The sequence below is a fragment of the Stenella coeruleoalba genome (genome assembly GCF_951394435.1).
Source record: "Stenella coeruleoalba genome assembly, chromosome: 13".
NCBI lineage: Eukaryota > Metazoa > Chordata > Mammalia > Artiodactyla > Delphinidae > Stenella > Stenella coeruleoalba.
Window position 1 is genome coordinate 63,803,581 of NC_137159.1, and position 23,015 is coordinate 63,826,595.

The 23,015-nt window shown below is 39.4% G+C and overlaps 1 protein-coding gene and 1 pseudogene across 8 annotated transcripts in view; both read right to left on the reverse strand.

The window, feature by feature from the left end:
* The window catches only part of LTBP1 (latent transforming growth factor beta binding protein 1), a 423,732-nt gene that overhangs the window by 120,613 nt on the left and 280,104 nt on the right, over positions 1-23,015 (reverse strand). For 6 of the 7 annotated variants that reach the window (XM_079941107.1, XM_079941105.1, XM_079941104.1 and 3 more), the window contains 7 exons: positions 20,312-20,539; positions 18,121-18,143; positions 13,377-13,476; positions 12,459-12,557; positions 3,151-3,276; positions 1,806-1,931; positions 1,281-1,403 (listed from right to left, as the gene is read on the reverse strand). In XM_079941107.1, the coding sequence (XP_079797233.1) occupies positions 1,281-1,403; positions 1,806-1,931; positions 3,151-3,276; positions 12,459-12,557; positions 13,377-13,476; positions 18,121-18,143; positions 20,312-20,539 (825 nt within the window). The remainder of the gene's footprint in view (positions 1-1,280; positions 1,404-1,805; positions 1,932-3,150; positions 3,277-12,458; positions 12,558-13,376; positions 13,477-18,120; positions 18,144-20,311; positions 20,540-23,015) is intronic. The other variant, XM_079941106.1, reaches the window with a different exon arrangement.
* LOC307196144 (GA-binding protein alpha chain-like) lies at positions 14,734-16,303 on the reverse strand (annotated as a pseudogene). Its single transcript has one exon. The product of its transcript is annotated as a GA-binding protein alpha chain-like (transcript).

A 23,015-nucleotide genomic window follows, 5' to 3' on the forward strand; every position in this document is an offset into this window, starting at 1 on the left:
AGTGCGGGCGTCATGCCATAGTCTCTGCTCTCCCCATCCTCAAGCTACCTCCAGAGCAGAGGGAGGGTCCCCCGTAAGAGGAAAGTAGGGACACTTCACACCTGTGCTGTCCCATGGCCCTCAGCCGTCAGGAGAAGAGTTCATATCTGTGTTCCGATGGGAGCTGATCAGAGATGCAGTAACATAAAACGCTCCCCACTTCTCTCCAGATAACTCAGGGGCTGAGGCAAGGGGCCAGCAAGAAAGGCAGGTGCAGGCTGCCAAAAAACTGTCTAATGAGCTCTCCCTCCAGACCCGGTCATTAGAACCACGAAGAAAACCAACATGTAGGAGCCAAGAGACAGCTGAGAGCAGCCTGCCCCAACTGGCCCATCCCTCCCGAGTGCTGGAGGCCCAGCCACGTCTGAAAAGAGGCTCAATGTCAGGCAGCCGGGCAGGGAACCCCACAGAACCAGCACCATCCCTACAGACAGTCTCCTCAAAAACGTGCCCAGAGACCCCTGCTCCTCTGCCCTCACATTTCTTTGGCAAGATTTAAGCAGAGGTTCAACATATTTCTTCACGAAAATCATTATTCAAAGCGTACCATGGTGGTTTCAAAAAGTACCTGTGTGACTTGGACACAGGCACGAGCAGAAATATTCAATGGTTAATCATTTTAATTTTGAAAAGTTACAAACTTTTCAAAACATTTTTACAACGAGAGCAAATCCATTGCTGGGGTCAATACGAAAGAAATTTTATCTAGCACAGCTGGAATCTGACTTGGAGCTGGTCAGACAGCACTTCTGTAGACAATCTGCAAGCAAGTCCCAGAACACATGCGAAAGAAAGAAGCTGAGACAAAGGAATGGAACAAGGCGAAAAGGTCGAAAACAATAAGTCCGCACTGGTGACACCTGCACCATGCCCCCAGATGAATGATGCAGACACTACAATTAAGTCTGGGTTTGTACCAAAATCCTCTGCAGTTAACTGTTCTAAAAGTGATTTCACTCCACATACCAGAGAAGGCAGATACTGAAATGAGTAATAAAGAGCATATGAAGGTGGAAAATGACCCGGACAGAGCCACTGAAGTAAGGCAAAGGGGCTGTGATCCCAGAAGGCAGCAAGAGCTTGGATGAGCTGGTATCCTGCACAGAACGGTGGTGAAGGAAAATTCGTACCAGGCCAGGTGCCCGCCAGCCCTGGGTTCTGGACCCAGCCCTGCATTTCATGGTCACGTGCACTCAGCACTTCAAAGGGGCGCAGGCTCCCCATCCTCTCAGCAGACTCACCCTCGCAATGGCCTCCGGGGGTCATGCGGTAGCCGCTGTCGCAGTATTCACACCGGAAGGCCCCCACGGTATTGACGCAGTGCCCTTCCCCACAGACGTCTGGCCTCAGGCACTCATCAACATCTACGCAAAGCAGAAAACGTTGTCGAGTTTTATTTCCCAAAACATAATTCCAAACCTCTCCCGTCTCCCAGGTTAGTTCGATGTTAAGAATGAAGCAACTGATTCCTAACATCTATCATCTCTTTGATTTGTTCCAAAAAATTGAGTGGTTTTGATTTACTCGAATCCAAAAGAAACATTTAACGCCTCTGGTTTTTGCAGACATTTGATACTATTCATTCAAAACTGTTGGGGAAAAAATTCCATTTTTTAATCTTCCAGTATCTAGCAGATAACTATGTTGTAACAGGGGTTTAATAATAAATTTGGGGTGGTCTGAATAAGCCCTGGACTGATGGAATCTTAGGGGAGCTAGAAATCCGCATGTGGAAATTTACACATCTGAAAGAACACTGTCATTACCTATGCAGTTAGTACCCTCCTCACTGGCCATGAACCCCGCTGGGCAAATACACAAGAAACTTCCCTCAGTGTTTTCACAGCGTCCCTGGGAGCAGAGGTGTTGGGCCTGAGCGCATTCATCAATATCTGTTAACAAAAAGACAGATAAAAGGATTAGTGTAGTCTAGCATGAAATTCTCAGTCTCTCTGTTCATGAAATACCAGCACACCAACCCCCGTGTCCCACAAACCTTTATAAGTGAGGAAAACAGTAAAAGGAGACACGATCAGTCTTCCTGAATACCTGAAGGGCTGTTACTGGGAAAAGGGAATACACATACGGTGTACTGCTTTGAAAGCTCAAGCTACAACCCTGACATAGGTGTTTCAAAGAGAAAGATTTCAGGTCACCACAAAAGGACCTGCCTGATAACTGGAGTCATGTAAGCACTGGAATTCACTGTGCAACTCCCAGGCCAGCTCAGCAGAGACAGTCAGAAATGGTGGGACAGGCACTCTTTCACTGTGCACTTGGGTAAAGCGAGACTGAATCATCTCGACCGACTGCCCTTTTCAACTTTATGTGCTGGGGTTCTAAACATAATACATCTAATGTATACAAATTCAAGAGACAGAGCCATGTTATGATGGAGCAGGTGGATGTTCCCCTCACACCTCACCCCACATATATATGCAAAACAAAACGGCAAAAGTCACATCTGCATAATGGCATTTAGCATATTAAAGTGGGTTTAATTAGGTATATGCCTTTGTTGCTCTATATTTGCCTTATAGCTCTTAGTGCTGAATTTTCTTTTTCTAAAAAAATGATATTAAATTTAGTGTTAACACATTAAAATGACCTACTTAACACTATTACACCCCTTTTTGAGATTCATTTTTTTCCCCAAAGAAGCATATATGAGATCCCTACTTCATAAATTCATTAATAGTTTTGTGTCAGCATATATTGATTTTCAATATAGAAATTCCTTTTAAAAATCAGATTTTATGAACTTAGATGAACATAATTCTTTACTGCAGAATATATTAATTTGTTTTGCTAAATATGTTTGTAGATAGCTATTTCTAGAACTCTTAATTTTATATTCTTTCCCTGAAAAGCTTTGGGAAGTTATTCCACCTTTATGTAATTGTATTACACTCGGCAAGGTAGGTAGCATTGAACCAAGCGGTAAGAGCTTCCTAGGAGTTTACTGAACCTCTTTTTGAGTACCCTTAGCTCAGGGATAAAATTTTTAAAAAATTAAACACAATAACATTTTCCCCATAATAAAAAAAATGTTCTTTATGTGCAAATATTTGATATTTAATAATCTCATCTACCAAAAGTGTCTCTTCTTACCAACACATTTCCTCTGTTGCTCACTGAACTTGTAGCCATCATAGCATATACAGGTATACCTCACCGGTAGGTTAATGCAGTGTCCTGCTCCACAGATATCAGGGTTCACAGTACATTCATTGATTTCTTTAAAAATAAAAAAATGTAGGGAAAAACAGATATAAACAAAGATTCCATTGCTACTTGCAAACCATTACTTGTGTTTCCTGATTACCTTATTGCCAGGTATGCAATTAGAAAACAAAATTTTATACTCTAAAATCAAGTATAAATTCATTTGATTACCGATGATCATCATTTCATAATTCATCAGTTAGTCCCAGCCAAGGTCATGAATAATTCTTAATGAAACAACTTCTAAGATGAACTGGAGAAGGTGGAAATTCGGAAAGAGGCCATGTTAAAACGTTATAGTCAATTGTGAATTTCCAAGATGGCCCATCAATGAGTTTCTATCCACTCCAGTTCATTTTGAATGATGGACCGATCACATGATTTCTCCTGATAAGAAATAGACGGTAACTTTCTATTTGTTAGCAGGCCAAATTCAAGTTCCAAAAACTATATTCAACCTCCTTCCAAATTTCTCATTAATTCTCCAGAAAGATTTACCACTTCTAATCAAAGCAGAACTTCTGGATGCAACTTACTCTTCATTTGCCAATTTCAACAGGAGCATATTTTATTTACACTAGTACAGAATCTTCTTCCAAATCTTCTCTGCTCAATTCCTCCCTCACTCTCCTCCTGATTCCTGCATGAGACTGGCTTCTTCTATGAAGCCTGAGAAGATGAGCCCCGAGTCCTCACTCCACCCACAGACAAGGCCGTGGTCAAGGCAAGGTAAGAGGAGCTCCCACGGGTGGGAGGGTGGGTGAAGGCCATCACGGCGTGTTTTATTACCAAGAGGACCTGAGGACTCAAAGGTGACCTGAGATGAATTACTCCAAGACAGTCTGTTGATTTCAATGATCTTTGTAAGAATGTATAATAGAATAGTGGGGGGCGGGGGGCACAGCTGGTGGTCAGAAGCCCAGCCTTGGAGGATAGTACAGGTACCAGCCTCGCTGCCCTTTCTTAGCTCTGTAACAAAGAGCAAGTTACTTAAACAATCTAAGCCTCACTTTTCTGTCTGTGTAAATGAGAATTATCAGAGCACCAACTTCAGAGCGTGAAGTTCTAAAGAGTTAACCTAAATAATGCATGTAGCTCAATGCCTGGCACATTATATGTGCTCAATAAAAGTTAGTCATTATTGGGCTTCCCCGGTGACGCAGTGGTTAAGAAACCGCCTGCCAATGCAGGGGACACAGATTCGAGCCCTGATCCGGGAAGATCCTACATGCCGCGGAGTAACTAAGCCCGTGAGCCACAACTACTGAGCCCGCGTGCTGCAACTACTGAAGCCTGCGCACCTAGATCCTTTGCTTCGTAATAAGAGAAGCCACCACAATGAGCACCCACGGCAACGAAGAGTAGGCCCCACTCGCTGCAACTAGAGAAAGCCCGCGCGCAGCAACGAAGAGCCAACGCAGCCAAAAATAAAAATATACATAAAATTTTTTAAAAGTTAGCCATTATTACTGATTACTGTGGTTGTTCCTATTGAAGTCATTTAAGAATAGATAACAAAGAAACAGCACATTTATAATAACTACCTTGGGCTATTATCTCACTGTCATCACGTAGTAAACAACGCTTAAAACAGATGAGACCATGGATGAGCCCAAGCGGCCCAGTGGAGGAAGACGGGGCCTCAAGCATGACAAGCTAAATCACACCTTTGTTAGAGCAATCTATGGCTTGAAGGAAAAGAAAAACAGGCATGCTACTGTCACCAATAACCCACTGTGAATTCTGAAGAAAGATGTGAAAAACAGTGTTTTAACAAAAATTCACTATGGAAATGACCTAAGTTGGGGTTGAGGTTGCTCTCCAAAACCCAAACCACATTCATTTTTCATCAAGTGTTATTCACTGTGCTGTGATTTTAAGACAACCGATGCAAGTCATTTGAAAAGTTGCTAGGCTTTATAAGGACGCATACGACTACAGAGCTGCAGTATTTTGCACCAAATCACTTGGATTATGAAAAAACCACACATTTACAAGTTACTTATACCTTTAGTGAGCCTATTTATGCTAATTCACTATCCGAAAAAGATTGTTTATAGTCAGTATAATATCAAATTACAGAAAAAATGATCCAAAAGGCTAAAAAAACATGGGTGATTAACACGATTGCCTAGACTTAAGTGACTGATACTAACAACATAAAACAATGAATTATGATACATACGTAGGATAGATCATTATATAATCATTAACAGGATAGGATAATGCTTATTTGTTAAGAAAATATAGTTAGGTACAAATTATAATATAGGATATGATCTAAATTATTTTATGCACAGAAAAGAAGACTGGAAGGAAATCAGTCTTAAGTGTTACAATTATGGGGATCTGTATTGTCTATATTTTTCTGTATTTTTCAAAATTTCTACAATGAACAGGTATAATTACTTCTATAATCAGAAAAGTCTTTCTTAAAAAATTATTATTTCTATGTGCCACAAAAATCTGAAGGTAGAACGGAAACAACCTAAGTGCCCGTCATCGGATGAATGGATAAAGAAGATGTGGCACATATATACAATGGAATATTACTCAGCCATAAAAAGAAACGAAATTGAGCTATTTGTAATGAGGTGGATAGACCTAGAGTCTGTCATACAGAGTGAAGTAAGTCAGAAAGAAAAAGACAAATACCGTATGCTAACACATATATATGGAATTTAAGAAAAAAATGTCATGAAGAACCTAGGGGTAAAGCAGGAATAAAGACGCAGACCTCCTAGAGAACGGACTTGAGGTTATGGGGAGGGGGAAGGGTGAGCTGTGACAGGGCGAGAGAGAGTCATGGGCATATACACACTAACAAACGCAGTAAGGTAGATAGCTAGTGGGAAGCAGCCGCATGGCACAGGGATATTGGCTCGGTGCTTTGTGACAGCCTGGAGGGGTGGGATGGGGAGGGTGGGAGGGAGGGAGACGCAACAGGGAAGACATATGGGAACATATGTTTATGTATGACTGATTCACTTTGTTATAAAGCAGAAACTAACACACCATTGTAAAGCAATTATACCCCAATAAAGATGTTAAAAAAAAAAGACAAATTACAAAACAGCAAAAAAAAAAAAAAAAAAAAAAAAAAAATCTGAAGGTAGAAAAGGTAATCTTCTCCAGGTTCTACTCCTAGACCCTCAGGTAAGCACTCCCTTCTCTGTTTCTAAGAATTCTTTAGTAGAATAGTGTGAGAAGCACATCTTTAACCAGCTATTCTTAAGGTAGGTAGATGCCTTCTTTGAAAATTATTGGTATTTAGATTTCTTGATTTTCTTTGTAATTATTTCCATTATGTTCTTATCTGCCATTTGCTTAAAGCAGAAAAGACATACTGATCAGATTTGCAAAAAGAAAAATTAGAAGATGACTTAATATACTAGGAACAAGAATTCAGAATTAAAAGGCTGTACATCTGGGGTTTTCAGGAAAGGCTTGATCAGTACTCATTGCCCCACCCCCAGCCCCACACATACCAATATGTTGATTACCAAATATTTATTTGTCCTTTCAGGTATAGCTTTAGGATGGATTATTTTACATGTGTGAACAAAAGTCTTCAAAAATATGTGATGCTTAATTCAGAGGAGATACATTCCTATACCAGTGTGCCAATATTTAGATCTTTTCTTCTTAAGTCAGATCTAAGATAGGAGAAATGGTTAAGAATTTTAATTCCTTAGTCTTAAGAAATGAATAATAATAGCCTTTCCTTCCAATCTAGTATCTTAAATGGAAGCTATGAGGTTGAAATAGTTATGAGGAAAGCTTGAGGATTTTTAGTTGATTACCTCAGATTAAGTATATAAAGATGCAGCTTGAAAATGTTGATCCCAGTTGGTACTAACGTATGTAAGAAAATGTTACTCTGACACCACTAGAGGGTACTAAGAGATACATCAAAGGAACGAAGGGACATTTACTAACGTATACTTGATTTCTACACTGTTTGCCCCATTTTTTTTTTTTAATATAGGAGTGATGAATGTAACTTATTAGTTTGTCCTCAGAGATACCTTTTATCCATTTGCTAGGAGGATTCCACCCTTCTAAATTAAACAAAAAAAGAAAGCCATAACAACTTCGAAACACCTCTGCTTTCTCTTTACTACTCATCAAAAAATTTACCAGATTATAGTCAACAATACTGTATTATAAATTCCAGTGTTGCTAAGAGATTAAATCTTAACTGTTCTCAACACACAAAAAGGAAAAGTATGTGACATGATAAAGGTGTTAGCTAATGCTTTTGTAGTAATCATAGTGCAATATACGAATGTAGCAAACCAACACACTGTATATCTTAAACTTATATAATGTTACGTCAACCACGTCTCAAAAAAACAAAAGAACCAAAAAAATTGATCAATACCATTTTTAAGGTAAAAAGTAAATTACTGCTACTCTTATTTTAAAACTTTAAAAACATGTGTCCCACCACCACTTCCCATGCTTTCCCTCCTTGTCTGTTACGCTTTCATTCTTTTTTTTTTTTTTTTTTTTTTTTTGCGGTACGCGGGCCTCTCACTGCTGTGGCCTCTGCCAGTACGGAGCACAGGCTCCGGACGCGCAGGCTCAGCGGCCATGGCTCACGGACCCAGCCGCTCCGCGGCATGCGGGATCCTCCCAGACCGGGGTACGAACCCGTGTCCCCTGCATCGGCAGGCAGACTCTCAACCACTGCGCCCCCAGGGAAGCCCCACTTTCATTCTTGATCACATATAAGTTATACAGAAAGCCAAGTCCTGAGGGTATTGTCTTAAAACTGAAAAAAAGTTGCTGGCTTTCTCTGGGTTTTGTGGGGCACAGACGTTATGCTTTACAGTTTTCTAAGAGGTCACTCACACATAGGCTTGTGAGCCTGTTCCCATGGAAAGGATCAGTTCAGGTCAAAACATACATTTCCCTGTACATGCTGATAGCGTCAACACAAACCCTGGGAATATGGCAAAGCCTCGCACAAGAAGCACTAATTACTGGCCTCCCGGGCACTCTGGTTAATGATAATGTCTTCTCTTCTAAAGCATGTTTGGTTTCCCAGAGATCAAGAGACTGCTCCCACTGGACTCTTCCAGGTGTCTTCCTTCATTACACCTATCACATTTCCCCAGGTTTGCAGGACCGCCCTATGCTTTCCTACTACATGTGGCCCCTGAAAGAGCTTCACCTGCACTGGGCCAAGGACCTTACTGTTTCTTTCCCAGGAGCCCGTTTAGAATTTGGAAGAAGAGCCATGACCAAAAGCTAGTGGAAAACCAAATGCTCTATTTATCCCGGCAAAAAGGCCAGTGGTGGGCTTAAGAGTTTGGTGTTTTTATTTTTAAGAATTAAATGAAAAAGAGCTTTTGACAAAAATATGAAAGTGAGTATGCTGACCTTTAGCTTTTTTCCTCATCATGTGATTACTCAAAATAAATAAATAAACAGAGCTGGAAATATTAAAGCATGATGAGTTAACATGGAAAAAAGTTCACCTTCCATTAGCATACATAGTTTATTGAGGCTGTCATGATACTGGTAATATGCTTCAGGGACAAAGGTTTTTATAAAGTGGTCATTTCTGAGTTCTGGAAAAGATCCAATGAGCAAAATTGTTGTTATAATGTTTGGGCCATGATGATTACAAAGGTTTACACAAAGCAGTCATTGAAAGTCAAAGAATAATTTCTGGCTGGTCTGCAAGGGCCATGGAGAAAGTTTAGGAAGAGCTGGAGGAAGGCATCAAATGTCAACTCACGGAAAGGTTTACAGAAATGCCCTGGCTTCCTAACTGCCCCACAAAGAGCATAAACTGTCCCACAACAACTGAAGCAGATGTTCCCACTTTGTAAATACTCGCCAGAGAAATAAAGGTTTGATTTTCCAACCTACCCTTGAGCTATTAAGATACTATGCTAAATCAAGAATTTATATGCTGAAATGTATCATTTATTTGGAAACAGTATACCAATAATATTGCAAACCACCAACTGAGCTGCTGAGAGTGGAAAGTATCACACTTATTCCCTGCAAATACGTGGCTCACTTTATAATTATTGCAAGTCAAAGTGAGTCTGATGAAATCTGCAAAGGCTACTTCCAACCTCAGCATCATAAAGATATCGTCGAGCAATGTGGAGCTTATTTTGTTTATTTTAGGTACCTACTTATTATTCTATTCCTTTCTTCAATTTATGGATAAAACTAAGACTGACAAACATCTACCTCCTTTGTGTTCTAGGGGAAACAAAACAAAACAAAACCAAAAAAACACTGCCTAATGTTTCAGAAAGAAATGATCAGATTGCTCCTTCAATCTACATGTTTGGCTCTCTTATCAAAACCAATGGGAACATCTATATTTTGATTTCAATTAAATTTGATACAAAACAGTCCTCTTGTTCTAGTGTAGATTACAGATCATGTAGTATGGCTCCAAAAATTGCAAGCCATTTAAATTCAAAGACTATCTACAATGTTCTCCCCATGGATTGTTCTAGAAAGATTCTTTTACTATATGAAGTCAGAGCACCTACAAATGCTGCATGAAGATAAAATTTCAATGTCACTTGTTTCCTGGAAGGAAATATTTGTGCTTCAAACATGTGATAGCAGATGTTAGCCCTGTATCTCTGCCAAACTCAAATTAAGCTGTCTTCTAACAACTTCATATAGCACAGCTACTTTCATTTTTTTCAATCAGCTCCGCAGTTCAGTTGAAGCTGAGTAACTGCAATTTATTATTCCTCACAGGCCTGCATTTAAATGATTGGCTACCTTTATCCAGCCAAACTTAACCTCTACAAAGCTAGTTTGCAAGAAGTCTGATGGTTGAAGTCAGCCATTGTTAAAAAGGCAGAAAAGTATGTCTTCACATTGGAAAATGGAAACAGTACTTGAAAGAACTTTTGCACTGACAGACTGCAATTTTTCTTTTTAATGCTGATATAAACAATGAGAAGATCCTCCCTGACCAAGATGGTATATTACATGTTTGTATGCCTTGCACTGCATAGCAGAGTCTCATAGATGGGATTAATAAAGTGGGTAGACATACATGCGACTTCAGAACAGAGAATAACAATTTTAGCCACAGCCATTAAAAAAAAAATCACTAGCATTTCACCGTATCACTAGAAATATTTAGAATAGCTAACATTTCTATAACACTTTACTCGGTATTTATAGTAAAACCAAAGAGCAGTTGCCCTGCATTCATGTGGGAAGACCATGGCTCTGGGTGCAGCTGCACCTTGAGGGTATCCCTGAAGTAGGTGAAAACACACTGCTGGGTCCATGATGTGACTCTGCACTATTTAGTCAACTGCATTTCACCTTGGGGCAGGGGTGCTTTTTAAAAACACTTTCTAGTCTGCTGTATCAGTTCAAGTATCTAAGAGAAATTACATCCACAATTTTGAGAAAATGGGTAAAAGTTTTTGGTTTTTTAAAACATATAAAAGCTGTATGTATTTAAGGTGTACAACTTGATATTTTAATATGTATACATTGTGAAATGATCACCACAGTCCCACTAATTAACACATCTAACCAAGCACATGTCTATTGGAAATGATGCATGTCATGTTTCTGAAGAGGTGAAATTCTAAGGGAGGCTGCAAACTCCTCTATTAGCTTCTCCTGCCAACCCATTGCCAGCCTCATCCTGCAATGACATCAGGAACTTAAGCTGCTGTGATACATCTTAGTGATATTTTCTCTGATTATAATACTATATTTCCACACAAGAATATGTGGAATACACACAAAAAATTCTAAAATGAAACAACACCCGAACCTCAGACCCCACTACAAAAAATAATCACTGCTAATATCTGATGTATTTTCTTCTAGCATTTTCTCAATGTACGTATGTCTTTTTTTTTATATTTATATTCAATCATATATTTATATTCTCCTTCAGGTTCTTTTCCATTATAGGTTACTACAAGATATTGAATATAGTTCCCTGTGCTACACAGTAAATCCTTGTGTTTCTTTGTTTTTAAATTTTTATTGGAGTATAGCTGCTCTACAATGTTGTATAGTTTCTACTGTACAGCAAAGTGAATCAGCTATACATATTTGGTTTAATACACTGTATCCTTCATTTTCACATACTTCATCTTGTATTTAACAATATCTTGTGACCATTTTCTGAGAGAGTTTAATAAAAATTCTTCAAAAATACTGTAATATTTGATGGTAGCATACTGTTTCAATGTAGATATAATTATCTATTTCCCTATAGTTAAATACTTAGGTTTTTTTTTCTATTTCTCTATTATACATGGTGCTGTGGTAAGCGTCCATTTATATAAACCATTACAACAGTTTGCGGGGACGTTATTTCCTTATACTAGTTATTTTAATATGGGATACTGACTTAAAAGTCTTGAAGATTTTTTAAAGTTCTTGACACACATTGCCAGTTTGTGCTTTCCAGAAAAGTTGAACTAGTTTACATTTCTTTCAGCTATGTGTGAGAGCCTCAATTTCACTCTAGTAAAAATTAAATACTGATTTGTTAAGAATAAAGAATTCTCATTTTAATTTGCATTTCTTTGACTACTCGTAAAGTTGAAACTTCCTATTACATATATGTTTCTTGGTATGTTATCTATGAATTACCTGATTACATTATTTCCATTTTTCTATCAGCATTTTTATTGCTGATGTATACTCACTATACATTAAGGATATTAACTTTCAGGCTGTTGGTTACAAATTATGATAAATCTTTATAATTTGTCACTAATGATTAAAATAATATATGTTTATTATAAAGAATTTTAAAATATATAAAAATATATTGGAGAGCATAAATGTTATCCGTGATCCTATCAACTGGGGATGGTTAAACACTGTGATGAACTTTTTCTGTTTGTAAACATTTAAAAAATAAAACTGGAATCACTGTGTTCTATATTTCTTAATATTTTGCCATAAGCATCTCCTCACAACATTAAATACTTTTAAAACATTTATAGCTATGTGATATTCCGCTGCACATGTACCATAACTCGTTTAAACATATTCCTCCTTTAAACAGTATTTAGATTATTTCCAAATATTTGCTCTTACGACTAACTCTGCCATGAGCAATCTTGTGATACATGTGATACAGCTTTGACACTACATTTAAAATGAAGTTCATATCCACGTCTCCTCCACAGGCTCTGTGACATCAGTACTGCACCTACCTGTTACTTGAGTAGGTGCAATGACTTGGCTGGCGCTTGATGTTGAAGCTTCAGGAGCTACTTCCACAGGCACAGGAGGTGATGTTTTTTCAATCACTACTATACGAGGAAGGAGGGAATAAAATGAAAATTAAAGGCTGTTATGTGCATTGAGATCCATTTCAAAATGCAAGCATAATTTAATCTAACAACATACCACAGTAATTCTTGGATATAGGAACAGCTATGGGTCCCTAAAGCTCATGGTATTAGCCTGTAGCCCTGGTTTCAACATTTAGCAAGAATATCTGAGAGCAATTTGGAAGCCAAGAAAAATGACCCTTCATCAAATGATGAACCTCAATAATGTTCTAATAATATATACTACTCCTGACCACAGAAAATAGTGAAAAATTTTATCATTATAATACTTATAATATAGTAGTCTCCCCTTATCTGAGGGGGATATGTTCTAAGACCTCCCCAGTGGATGTCTGAAACCGCAGATAGTACCAAACCCTACATATACTATGTTTTTTCCTATACTAACGGGCAGGAAGCATATAGAGCATGGATACTGGACAAAGGGATGATTCACGTCCCAGGCAGGATGGAGCAGCACAGCGCGAGATTTCATCATGCTACTCAGAACAATGCACAATTTAAAATGTATGAATTGTTTACTTCTGGAATTTTCCATTTAATATTTTTGGGCTGCAGCTGACCGCAGAAAGTGAAACCACGGATAAAGAAGGATTGACTGTACCATACTTACACTAACATTATATAAGTATATTAATATACATAAGTGTATTTCACATTTTACTTCACTTAGGAACTCTCCTGATTAAAACTTGAAAACCAAAGACACAAAAAAATCCTCATCTTACTCTTTTATTCATAGTACTCTTACAAACAGCACAAATCAACACAGGCTACCTGGAAACTGTGGATGCAGATGAATAGTGGAAATGCCTGGAGAGAGCTGGGGTTGACTAGGCTCAAGTTTGGTTTTCTCTTGATCCAATGAAGGTATTTCCTAGATGGTTGTATTAAAAAGAAAAAAAGAAGAAAACAGAAAGTAGGAATTTTTAGTTTCCACATATTACTATTTTTATAAATTTTACTCTTAGAAAGGCAACAAATATCACAGGTACACAAAAACTCAGGCAATTGCTTGAAATTTAAAAAAAATGAACCGTTGCTGTGCTGCTACTATACTAAGCCCTTGAGTTTTCCCAGCAGTGCTGATATGTGCACACACCCTCACCCACTTCCCGGGGGCCCAAAGCAAAAGGTCTCTTCAGATATTTTAAACGAATGCCTTGGCTCAGGGGCCCACGTTTGGTCTGGAACGAGGCAAAACTGACCCCAGAGGAGAACTCCACCATCACCTCATTCACATGTGGCTTCTGCCCAAATAAAATGTCCAGCCACACTTTGCAGATTAAGTAATGGATACAGGTATGCCATAACAAAGAACACAATACATTAAAATACAGTAAGCCGGTCAGTCATTACAGTAACTTTACACCTCCACCTCTCAGAATACAGGTAGTCAAACAGCAACAGAAAAATAGGGACCTAGAGGAACACCTCACACATCCTGTTGACCACTCCTGTCCTCTGGGCCAGAAGCAAAGAAACAGACTGGCACCCAGGGCTCAGTTTCCAGTTACAGCTCCTTAGGGCTCCTGCAGACTGAACAGTCGGGCTAGGTAAGGATCTGAGACCTCACTCACACCACTGTGGGCCCAGAGCGCTCACATCACCACTCCTGGTTAAAGCACTCCTTGCTTTAATCACTGTCATCTTCCAGAAAGCCCACTCCCCTGGCCTCTGTTTCCCTTTTACCTTATCACCTTTTCTGCTTTTGATAAAATAGATATCCTGCCTGAGTATGTCATCAAAGACCCAATTGTGTAGGCATGAGTGCTTACATGGTAACTCCATTTAGATATTCCACAAATTCCTCAAACCCATCCCTTCCCCAAAGCATCCAGGCTCTGATTCCACCTTCTTCATTTCTATTAACGCCACAGCCATTAACCTGTCCAGGTTTAAAGTCACTTTTTAGTACCCCTCTTTCATTCCTCATTCCAAGCCCTGCTCATTTCCACTATTCCTTATATTTGTTCATCTTTTTCCACATCCATAGCCCCCATTACCCTCGTGTGCACTCACTCTCTCATTCTCAGTTTCCTGTGGTCATCTAATCGACCTCTCAAGCTTCCTCTTTCTCCCCATCTCAGTTAATCCTGCTGTGATGCGTCTTCTAGAAACATTGAGCACTTATTACTTTTTCCCACATTTCCTCCTCCTTTTTTTCACAAGAGTATGAAATACATATAAAAAAATCATACATCAGATTGTACAGTCTAGAAATAAAAGAAGATTCAAATTCAGTAATAAAGGTAAGAGCAATACTTGCTCTAACATTTAAGCAAGACCTTGGACTCCCAAAAGGTCCTGGGCTCAATTATCCTTTTCTGTTTGCAGAGACGCAGTAGCCAGGGCTACTGCTGTGACTGGCTGGGCAATTCCATGGAGTTGCATCTTTGCAAGTTTCTTCTGTTCACATTCTGTGACCAAATGGTTCAACTCTGCTGCACTGTATCCAATAAGAGTCTTCAAGTCACAGACAAATTTGTATACAAATCTCTTGCCTTGAACTTTATAAATCATGTCCCCATCATAATAATACCTTAATGCACGACTAAGTTTCTCATAGTTCATTGTAGGTTTATTTTTACGTTTCCCCCATTTTTATGCAACCAGTTTGGGCTGATTTAGCTTAAGTTCTCCTTCATCACCAACCCAAGAAAATGCAGTCTCGAGCATCCTTGTCAGTAAGAAGTTCTAGCAAAAACTGCCACAGTTGGATTTGGCTGTTGTTTCCTGTTCTGTTCCCAGGTGAACTTCTATCTTCTCCTGAAATCCTTGGAGCTCTTTGTACTTTAGCTGCCTTTGCACTACTATTTATAGCTTTAATGTCTGTTGGTGTACCAGACTGCACTGATGCTGGAATAATTTGCACAGGTTGATCAACTGTAGCTATCTCATTCATCTGTTGTTCTTGGCTTGCCAATACATATTTTCGAAGAAGTTCCAGATGACTCCAGAGAATTTCTTCCCGAGGAACCCGCTGAAAAAAATCTTCTTGGTTGAGACTACGGAGTTCTCTTCCGGAAATATTCAGCGTAGTGAGGTCTATATCGGTCATGCTGAATTCCTCATTACCCAAACCCCCCAATGCAGGACTTGGTCTGTGCACCACTGTATGGGATCACAGGGTACCCCAAGACGTTCTTGCTTTGTCCTATAACCTTCCAGAGCAGCAGCCCATCTCGTCACTTGTCCTGAGGTTTCACCTGAAATGGTTGTAATGTGTTTTATGCCATCAAGAGTTATCACTTGAGTTTCCTCAACAAGATGCGCTTCTGCTTCGGCATCTGGATCAATACCTACTTCAACTGTTTCCGCAGGTTTAACAATTTCCAGGATGTTTAGCTTTGGTTCAATTCCTTGGTAAGAAATTACCTGTACACTAAGCTGTACAGGTCCATCTGTCTTTACTTCTTGGTCAAATAAACTTCATTCTGGATCCAGCTGCATATCTTGCAAGCAAATTTCACGAGCATCCAAAGAACACTGCAGTCTTGGTTCTAGTAGTTTCTTTAAATTGCCTATTGGCTCATTGATGTCTATGGCCTGGCTTACACATTCAGCTGGAGTGTAGGTTTGTTCAACAATGCTTTCTTCTGAGCACTCTGGTTTCTCTGTTCCATCAGTCTCAATTTCTATCAGCTCCTCTGCTTCTCTTTTCGTCATGACTGAAGTATTTCAAAAGCTGACCCCTCCACTTCCTCCTCCTGTTTGGCTTCTGTCTCACCTAGAGCCATCCGGTCGCCGACTGTCTCCGAGACGCTTCCTGTCCGGTGAGTCTCCCCCTCTTCTTAAGAATACAGACTAGCTTTTCTATTATCTATTAAAAGGTGACCCCAGTCAGTCTCAACTGCAGCCCACCCCCTGCAGCCCATGGTCAATGCTAGCAAGGAGCAGACCATGACCAGATGTGAGTCCACTCCCGCAGCTTACAGACAGAATTCCACACCTGCCCCCCTACTTCCCACCCCCAGCAGCATGGGGCGGCCGACTTCCTACTTCCTAACCAGTGTCACTTCTCCACTTGACAAGTACGGTCCAGTTGAGGAGGAGGGTATTTCCCCACCGACTGCAACTGCAGTTTGGTGTTCCAAGCCTTCCAAAGCAGTGTCCCCCCACCAAGTTCTCTTTCTAACGGAGTCTCCCCCGCTCCCCTAATTGACCTCTTGCTGTCCCCTCCCTCCACTGCACCTATGTGCATGTAATTTCCCATCAAGGGACCACCCTGCTTTCTCTTCATCAATCTTTAATATCGTGAGACCTCTGCAAAAAGTCAAGCCCGCAAAGCCTATGGCTGCATTTTCCCCACTGCCTCCTCTCCAAATAAACTGCAGGAAAAGTACACAAGCAAATTCTCAGGCCCTCTTTCAGATCCTTTATGAGAGTTACCATAAACTCAATCATAAACAGAGGAGAACAAAATCAGATACGATGAGGTTGTCAGGGAGCTGGCTGGCCCACTCATGGGCTAAAGGATTCCTCCTACTCATCACCCAGAACGAAATTCAAAATCAACAAAATTGCAAACTACTGTACATCACTGATCTTTGGAAATGCTACCCAAGAGCTGCAAATATGCATATCTGTTGTACTTCTTTTGGGGTCAATATAATGTAACATTTTTCCTTATTGGATGCTATCAGTCTAAAATCGTTCCTTTTTTCTGGATTCTTTCAGCACATTTAACACTTATGTTATTCTATCCCCCTATTTATAAGCTAAAGATTTAAAAAACTACTTATAATAATTCACATATGTATATGACCCATCTAAATCCTAATAATTACTGCATTCTTGCCAACTGAATGAACACTACACAAGTGTATAAACATTTAATAATTACCTAATTTTCATGTTACCAATAAAGAAATATTCAGACAAGGAACAATATTACATAAATAGGACAGAGCTCCAGCAAATGCCAGTATTTTCTACTGATAAATATCACAATTCATAGCCTTTTTCTGGTGCCAAAAAAAGATAGATTAAAATTTCTCTAAAATTTTAAAGAAGTAATATCCCAGCATTTGATTATAAATTTCAAGGGTAAGCTCTGCTCCTACTCCAATTTAACTCAAACATGCACGTCAAATATTAGCTGAACTAAGAAGTACATCACTCAGTATATATATGCACTCTGAGAATACACAATTACATAAACATGTCAGAACCTTTCCTTCCATAGATGGTCCAGGCCATGAACTGACTCCTTGAATTTCACTTAAGCCCCTGATTCCCATCAGTCCTATCGTTTTTTTCTCCCTAGATTTAAGTTCCATGAGAACAAGGAGTTTTGTCTGATTTGTTCTCTACTGTTTTCCTAACATTCAGAGTAGTGCCAGTTATACAGTAGGTGCTCAATAAATATTTACTGAATGAATGAATGCTATATTTCCTTAAACAAAATAATACATAATAGACATGTTACTGTATTTAAGTCTTAAAAAATCACACATAATCTAGAAGAATGTCATTTTGAAGGTAACAAAAGACGACTTGCAAACAATGAATAAATTACCTTCTCAGGAGGTACAGTTGCCACTAAAATCAAAAAAGAAAGAAGGACATTAGTACAATTTAAGACAGTCCATTACATAATATTTCATTTTCTAAAAAGCAACAAAAGTTCAGTATGTCTCCAACAGGATTAAGAATCAAACTAAATCAAATGCAGAATTATGGTCATCTACCATTTTGGAGAATTTTACACGACTGATAGGGGCAAAGTATCTGTGCTATGTCATTCCTCAATTACAGGGGATCAGGTAGCAGATGTGATGAAGTTCTTTCCAACTCACTTGCTAACTAAAAAAGTTAAAGGAGGCAACACTTCCTGGTACATTGTTTCATGCCTAATCTCAATTTTGTAGAACTTCCCACACCTTGGAAAACAAACATATTCATTATACTTATCCTTAACATAATAAATAATGTTTGAAATGCTTTCTGATGTCACTGTTAAAAGAGAACGTCCTATTTCAATAAGAGACCAAAGAAAGGATGCTGCATTCTTAGTGCGTAGTGATCTTTAATGAAGCCCTGTGAGCATTTTCAGGAAGATATGCTAACAAGATCATGAAAAGAATCACAAGCCAGCAAGATCCAATGAGAGATTAGCATCAGTATGTTGAACAAATCACAGGTTACACCATCATCGACATTATTATAGGGTGGTGGCGGGAGTGATTATGCCTTTCTATTTTGAAACACTTTTCAAAAATCAGTACGTAGAATTAGTCCTTAAGCCTTAGATCAATAATCACAGGGATTTTTCTCATGAGTCAACGTCTCTATAAACATTAATATAAAAGGTAGATGCATTGACTTGTAAAACCAATCAGGGCACCAGATTGTTAGCACTGCTGCAATGCTCTTGTGGTTAGAAAAAGTCAACTAACTTTCTATCCTGTCTAACCCACCACCAAGAAACTCTTGAGGCAGAATCTGGACCACAGTCTATTTCCTCCTGCTTGTGCCAAGGCGGAGAAGGTGCAAACATCTGGCCAAGTGCACAGGAGCAAACTGGCCAGCACTGTCAATTCAATTCTAGGCGAGGTCCTACCTCGTCTGCCTAACCAAGGAGAAATGCAGCAGGTGAGAGAGGGGAATAAAATAGGCTAGAACACACAGAGGTTCAGAGCCCTGAAAAGAGACCTCTCTTCCTTGCCAAGCTCCCAGCGCCTCACTAACCTGGGCACCTTCCCCCCTCACAAAACCCATAAATGGACACCCTGAATTCTGACCTAAGAATCAAGTGTGAAAGGTCAACAGGAGCTTTATTAAAGCCAATACCTATTCCACACAAAGCTAAGATTTTTGTTCCTCCCATCTGGGGTGAGCACTTTTGTGGTGACAAAGATATTCAAAGTATTGGACATGCTGGTTTCTATGGAGAGACGGAGATAGATAATCCCTCTTTCCGAACCAGAGTCAAAGCCCCTTGTCTCCAGTCTCCCTCTGGAGTAGCCGGCCTTAACCACTTCCTCGGAAAAATGTGCTCTTTGGTCATATCACATACTCTTTGTATGACATCTGCAAGTCAGTTGCTCTAAGTCTTGGTTTCTCAAAATGTAAATTAGAAGACTTCACTAGGTGATCTCCAAGATCTATTTCATTGATCCTGTCTTTCTTCACTTTGCTTCCCCCTATCCCTGACTGCCTGTGAGACTCTATTTCATGGACGCTCAGTTGACGCTTTAACTTTTTAAAGTCTATGGATTCCATTTTTTAAAGTAAATACACATTTATTAAATGGCCCTGTAGACACAGAAATGAATTCAGGCTACTCCCTGAAAAATGTGAATCACTCTCCAGGAATAAACACCAAGAAAAAGTAGCTCCCAAACACAAGACAATGTCCTGAGATGACCGTGGAATCCTGCCACCTGCTAGGTACATACTACTCTGCAGCAGTGGTTCTCAATCAGGGGTAATTCTGCCTTCAGGGGACGCTTAGTGATACTTGGACACCTTTTTGGTTGTAGCAGCTGGGAGGGGGAGGGTGCCACTGGCTTCTAGGGGTTAGAGGCCAAGGATGTTGCTAAACATACTACAAGGCACAGAGCAGCCCCTCACATCAAAGAACTATCCACCCCAAATTGTCAATAGTGCCAAGGCTGAAAACCCCTGTTCTAGAGGTTATAAGCAGGGAAACCAAAGCAAAGACCCACAGACAGATGGCTAGGTCCGCGATCCATTTCCACTCTCACCTTCTGACTCCGCCGCTCCTGGCCCCTGTTCCCGGGAGAAGGTCAGGGCCTCCACTGGCTCTTCCTTGGCTGGGAGAGGTGGAGGATGAGTACTTTTAGCAACAGGTTGAGTGTTCTTTGGCTTGACAAATACAGGTCCTTTACCTACATGGTGATGGATTGGTCTGCGTCTATGAACGCCAGATACCGTATAACCCATTCCACCAGGACAGATTTCCTTAAAAGCAGCTAGATTTGGGATGGGAAAATATTCCTTTTAAAAATCTAAAAGTGCAAACTTATACAGAGGAAAACAGCATGATGAATATCTCTTAATAAATCATCACTAATATAGTTACATTTAAAAACTTCAAAAACAGATGCAAAATGCTTGAATTTCTGTCAAACTTGCATATTTACAGAAAAAACCCAACCCTTTCTTTTACTAAACATTTCTCCATCTGTTAATTCCTTATCCTACCCAATCAGAATTTTATATATATATATAGCATATATAGCATATAGAGAGCACATATTTTATATATATTAACATGTCAGCTACAAATTAGGAGATAGCATACATATCATATTTTCTATTTAATATTCTATATCATATCATGTATTACACACATAAAATATATGTAATACATTAGATTTTTAGGTACAGAACATACTATATATATTATATATATCTCAGGGGGAGTGTAATATCAGCAAAAATCAGACTGTTCCCTCTTGCTTTGGTCTAACTTCACTAGTTATTAACCAGGAACTCAGTAACATCTAAGTTAAATGACTAGCAAGAAGGTTGAAAAAGAAAAAGAAATCACTATTGAGGGAAATGAGGTGCTGAAATCATCCTAATTTGTTTCCAGTTGAAGAAACCAAAGGACTCAGCCAGGATGGAGGTTATCAGCTGATACGGGGAGGCTGGTTAAGAAGGATTGAAACAGGGCAAGTGGCTTTGAAGAGAGATTCTCAGGATGGTGAAAAGGAATCCAGCGAAATACACATGCTAAAGAGATGACGGGTAGAAATAAAGGAAAAAAGGACACGCCAAGTTAGAATGTAGGTATTTTCAAGGAGAGGGATGACAAGTGAGCAAAAGCCTGACCATGACCAACTGGTCGAATTATCCTGAGGGCTAGGAAATATTCTATGCACTGGAACCGCTATTCCCGCCAGGAAGGTGGTTTTGTATGCTTTAAAAAAAAAAAAAAAAAAAAGGTTGACTGGGGACCTGTGATTCGCTAGCCTCCATCGCATAATCGCCAGGAATGAGTCAAGGGGAAAGACAAGAGAGGCAAGGCAGTGTGTGGCCCGAGGAGGAACGATCCACCTAAGCCCCTTGGTGTCAGCGCTGGAGGCAAGTTACCAAATGCAGACACCAAGGAGCTCATGGTCAACGTTTTTATTTCTACTTTTAAAACCGAAAGTAAAATAAGTCACTTTTCACTTCCACTGAACAAGAGATCTCCTCTTGATGTTCTGGACCTAAAATTAGCTCTTGGTAAAAATAAAACCCCCCAATACTCCTTAAAACATGCTAAAATTCGTTTTTCTAAGGATCACACATTAAATGGTAGAACCTCATTTTTATGTTTAACTATGAAATACAATTTTCATCTGGAAGAATAGATGTTTCTAGCAAAAATGTTTTTCTTTCAAATATTTGAAGCATGAATGAACTAAACATTACTCTTATGAAAATCACCATACATCCAGAAACTGGTTAAGTGCCAAAATTTTATCTTTAATATTATTTTCAAACTTAGTTACTGCACTTTATGGAAAGGTCTTCCGCTGTTACATTTACCGTCTTGATCTATGCTTCATGTAAGGGTTACAAAAACTATCAAAATTGAACTTAAAGTGGGTCTGTGAATTATCAAGATCACGAATTTAACTGATTATTACTTTTTAATACTGAGAGGATCAGATCCCACAGGAGGATACTAGGGCCTTCTGGAGATGTGTCAAGTTACCCAGTAAACCAAACTACCATCAACATTATACTGTCTCTGCTTTACCAGTTCTTTCTGATCCTAGCCATCAACAAACATGGCTCACGATAGTTAAATTTATATTTAAAACTTGTCTGCAACAGTGCAAGTTATAGGCTTAAGACATTAAATGGCCCTGTGAGAGTTAATACACTTCCCTATGCGGGAAGCACCTTATGGAACAAGAAACTGAGTAGACTTTTTTTATGCCTACCCCATGCCAGTGAAATTGGGGCCACTCCTTTTTTGATAATATCATGCCCAGTATCTGCAGGTATATTTCTTTCTCTTCTCTTTAACTCTACTTGACCCTGCTTGAGAAGTTGGTGACTCCCTGGTATAAGCAAGGCACTTAGATAAATTTATGCTTTCAGGGCATTAGGCCATTATGTACTCAACTGAAGGATAAAGAATCATCACTTCTTAATGTTCAGCTCCCACCCAGAAGTTCATGGGAGCTTTGGCAGGATCTGCCCTTGAGTTATTAATCTTCAGAGCATAAATTCAATCAATGATATTCATAGTGAATATAATTTTCTCCATTTCCAACTGGAGAAATCAAGCACAATGTTCTTAACAGGACCTGAGAGGCACCTGTTCAATACATGAGTGAAAGAGTTAACCTGCACCAGGTCTAGTCGCTGTGCAGGCGGTGAGCAATCATCAGGAAAGTGCAAGTCCAACAGGGCTTTCTGGTCTCTCCACACTTTCAAACAACAGAC